This window comes from Charadrius vociferus, unplaced genomic scaffold (genome assembly GCF_000708025.1).
Source record: "Charadrius vociferus isolate BGI_N301 unplaced genomic scaffold, ASM70802v2 scaffold287, whole genome shotgun sequence".
Taxonomy (NCBI): Eukaryota; Metazoa; Chordata; class Aves; order Charadriiformes; family Charadriidae; genus Charadrius; species Charadrius vociferus.
The window spans coordinates 1863619-1866664 of record NW_009649568.1 but is presented as its reverse complement, the minus strand read 5'-3'; the positions used below and the strand labels follow the sequence as shown (position 1 = coordinate 1866664).

Genomic DNA, 3046 nt, shown 5'->3' with positions numbered 1-3046 from the left:
ACATAATGAGCTTTTGCAAGTGAATTCTGGTAATGCTTGAAATTTGGAGGAAAAGATGCTAATGCATAATCCAAACTGTAATATATTTGCCCCTCTTGTTCAGTTTCCACCCCACGCCCAACCTGGCACAGGCATTTCAAGTGCTTGACTCTGCAAACATGAGTGTTCTTTCTATGTTGGGTGTTCATTATTTTACTTCATTAGTCTTTGTTAAACGTGTCAGAGCTAAGCATATTTCAGTTTCTTCGAGGTATAAGTGTGACAGGAATGCTGTAATAACCCCCAAACCAGAAGCTGAATATAAAAAGGGGGCCTAATATGTACATGCTTGAGAAGCTTATTAAGGGATGTAGGTGACATTAATTCTGCCCTGCAGCAATGCCACAAAATAGCTGTACATTAGCTAGTAATGAGTGTTTGCTAGACAGAGACTAAATTGGTCTTACGAAAAAGTCTCTCTCTCTCTCTATATATATATATTTATTTATTTTTCTTCTTCTGGTGCCACAGCTTGGTATACGACTCCGCTCACCGAATATTTTATACAACTAGCTAACCATTCCCAAAGAACAGTAAGTGGCAGGGGAAGAAATTGGGAAACGGGAAGAAAACGTGCTGTTTTAAATTACTACTGCTGAAATGAAACAGCAGTGAAATCATATGGGGAGATATGGCTGGCAATTACCTGCTCAAGCATTTCAGGCGCTGGCAGTTGTTGTAATTGGGGTAGAGGATGTCAGAGCTTGCTTCATCAGTGACAATGACAACAGATCCTGTGGAATGAGAGGGAAGATTCTGTGATCACTAGTGCATCTGCGTGTCTTTAGAGTGCTTTAATCACCCCCACAGTCTTTATCCTCCAGTCCATTGTTGTCAACTAGCAATTCCCCCTGAGCCATCACCTGCAAGACAAGCCACTGTGCTTGTTTCTGTGCGCACACAGCATTTAATTCCACAGGGATGTCTGCTCGGCACCTTGTAGAGCTTTCAGTTTTGTGTTCGTTTCTCCTAGCGTTCGTACGTGACAAAATTTGGTTTCTGTGTCATGAGAAGTAAGGAACTTTGGCAAGTCACTCTTGCTATTTGTTCCTGGAACTGAACACAGAGGGAGCAGAATCGAGATCTTCAAAACCCAGAGCGTATTTCTAGGACATACAAGTGGTTATCAGATAGATTCTAATGTATCAGATACAGCTGAAAGTTACTCCCGATACTGAACTTGTAAAGGATCTTGGTACTCCTATGGCCAAGATACTTGGGTTTCTCTGAGAAACTTTTTCCAGATGTGTATCTCGTGAACATTGGATCTGAAACCTTTTGCCCTCTTGATTCTGAAGCAGGTTAATGCTAACCTCCTCCATAGGCCTGAAATTGAAGCATTCACAGCAACAGATCCAAGCTGAGCATCAGCAGAAAGCTAGATAAAGAGAGAGAGCAAGTGACAAATTGATAAAGAACATACCCCAGGAGGGTATGGGGAAGAGGGCCAGGAGTGAAGAATTGGGAAAGAAGTAACAACCAGGAGCCAGAGTGAGGTAGGATGTGCGAGATATGCGCATCTAGGGAAGACTGAGAAAGGAAAGGCACTGGTCAGAAGCCTCCCCAACCTTCTTTCTGCTGTTGGTACAGCCCAGCTAGCAGGCACCGTGTGGACTCCAGATTCCGGAAAATATTAGTGGAACGGATGCTGAAAGAAAGAAAGGAGTTTGTGAGGTAGCACTTTCTCCTTCATGTGGACGCAGCTGCAGCTGGGGAGGACTTGCTGGAACTGAGGGTTCTGCTTTCACTGTGGCTTTGGAAACCTGTGGTGGGGTTCATCTAGCCTTGCTATACCTATCTTAAAAAAACAGACACCTATATCTGAACTGCACTTTTTAAATTCCCTTCAGAGACAGTGGAGATAATAAATGGGTACTTCTCTGCTGTGATTTTTATCTTGTCCTAAACCAGAAATTCCCAGCACTACTGACGTGAGCAGCAGGGGCGCGCTTTGTGTCACTGAACTTTAGCTATGTAATCTACAGTGAGTTAAATTGTGCTCCAGAAATACCTGTTTCTCTTCGCTCGCTATAAGAATGCAGAAAAACACTGTGAATGTCTAAAAGTAGGGTGAGATCAATCTGGCCCTGGTGTCCCTCTGAGGACTGCTGGGAAATTGGATGCTTTGTGTCATGAGCAAGTTCTAGTACTGGGCACTCCAGGCTAAGCAAAGATGAAGGCCCAGGGGTCAGCCAGTCTGCTATATGGTGGAGAAGTGTATGCTGGTCAGAAAGTTTCCCTAGCACAGGGCTACTTGTTAGGTGGGAGGAAGCAAGGGAAGGTCCAGAGGGGAAATGAGACTCACAAGACCTCAGCAGGCTTAAGCGTTGGTGAGAGAAAGTTGGCTTCTTCCACATAGGTTCTCCTCAGCTTTTCCCCCAGGGCAAACATCTGCTGCATCCCCACTGTTGTCAGCTGTCCCGCAATTGCACCACCCTACGTGCAAAGAAAAGGAAGGATCTCTGGTGGAATATGGAAATCAACAAGTCTACAGAGGGAACATGAAACCACCGTGAAAGACAGCCTCACCTTGAATGTGGTCTTTTTGTATTGCTCCTCATAGGGCGAGGGAGGTTGAGGCCCTCCATTCAGGTCAGTCACCACGTAATCAAACTTAGTCTGAGCAGGTACATCTAAAAGACTGGGATGCCATTCCACCTGTTTGGAAACAAACAATCATCAGTGGCAAATTAGGACTTGCAAGACCACTAAACCAATGCTGGGCTGTTACTGTGTGCTGCCTTGCCAATAACACAATGCAGACCCAGACAGAACCGATCTCTTCGTACAGCATGTACACACACGACAGCAGTGCTGCAGCACGGATTTGCTGACCTGCTGTGCATCACACACAGATGGTTCACGTGAAACGCAATACTTGCTTTCCTCCCCTTTACAGGAGAAGAATCTGTAGGAAATTGCTATTGCTGCTCTTTGTTACGCACCGAAAAGCTGCTTTAGCAAACCCTCAGGACTAACACCCGCCAGCTGAAGAGGCTGCCGTGTG

The 3046-nt window shown here is 45.2% G+C and overlaps 1 protein-coding gene across 2 annotated transcripts in view; it reads right to left on the bottom strand.

Moving 5' to 3' along the window:
* Window positions 1-2725, bottom strand: part of ACP6 (acid phosphatase 6, lysophosphatidic) — a 7694-nt gene extending 4969 nt beyond the window's left edge. Inside the window, exons 1-4 of one of the 2 annotated variants that reach the window (XM_009890080.1) lie at window positions 2569-2725; window positions 2345-2475; window positions 1608-1687; window positions 686-773 (exon numbers count right to left, since the gene is read on the bottom strand). In XM_009890080.1, coding sequence (XP_009888382.1) covers window positions 686-773; window positions 1608-1687; window positions 2345-2439 — 263 coding nt within the window. In that variant the 5' untranslated portion in view covers window positions 2440-2475; window positions 2569-2725. The remainder of the gene's footprint in view (window positions 1-685; window positions 774-1607; window positions 1688-2344; window positions 2476-2568) is intronic. The other variant, XM_009890081.1, reaches the window with a different exon arrangement.
* Window positions 2726-3046: the final 321 nt, after the last annotated feature.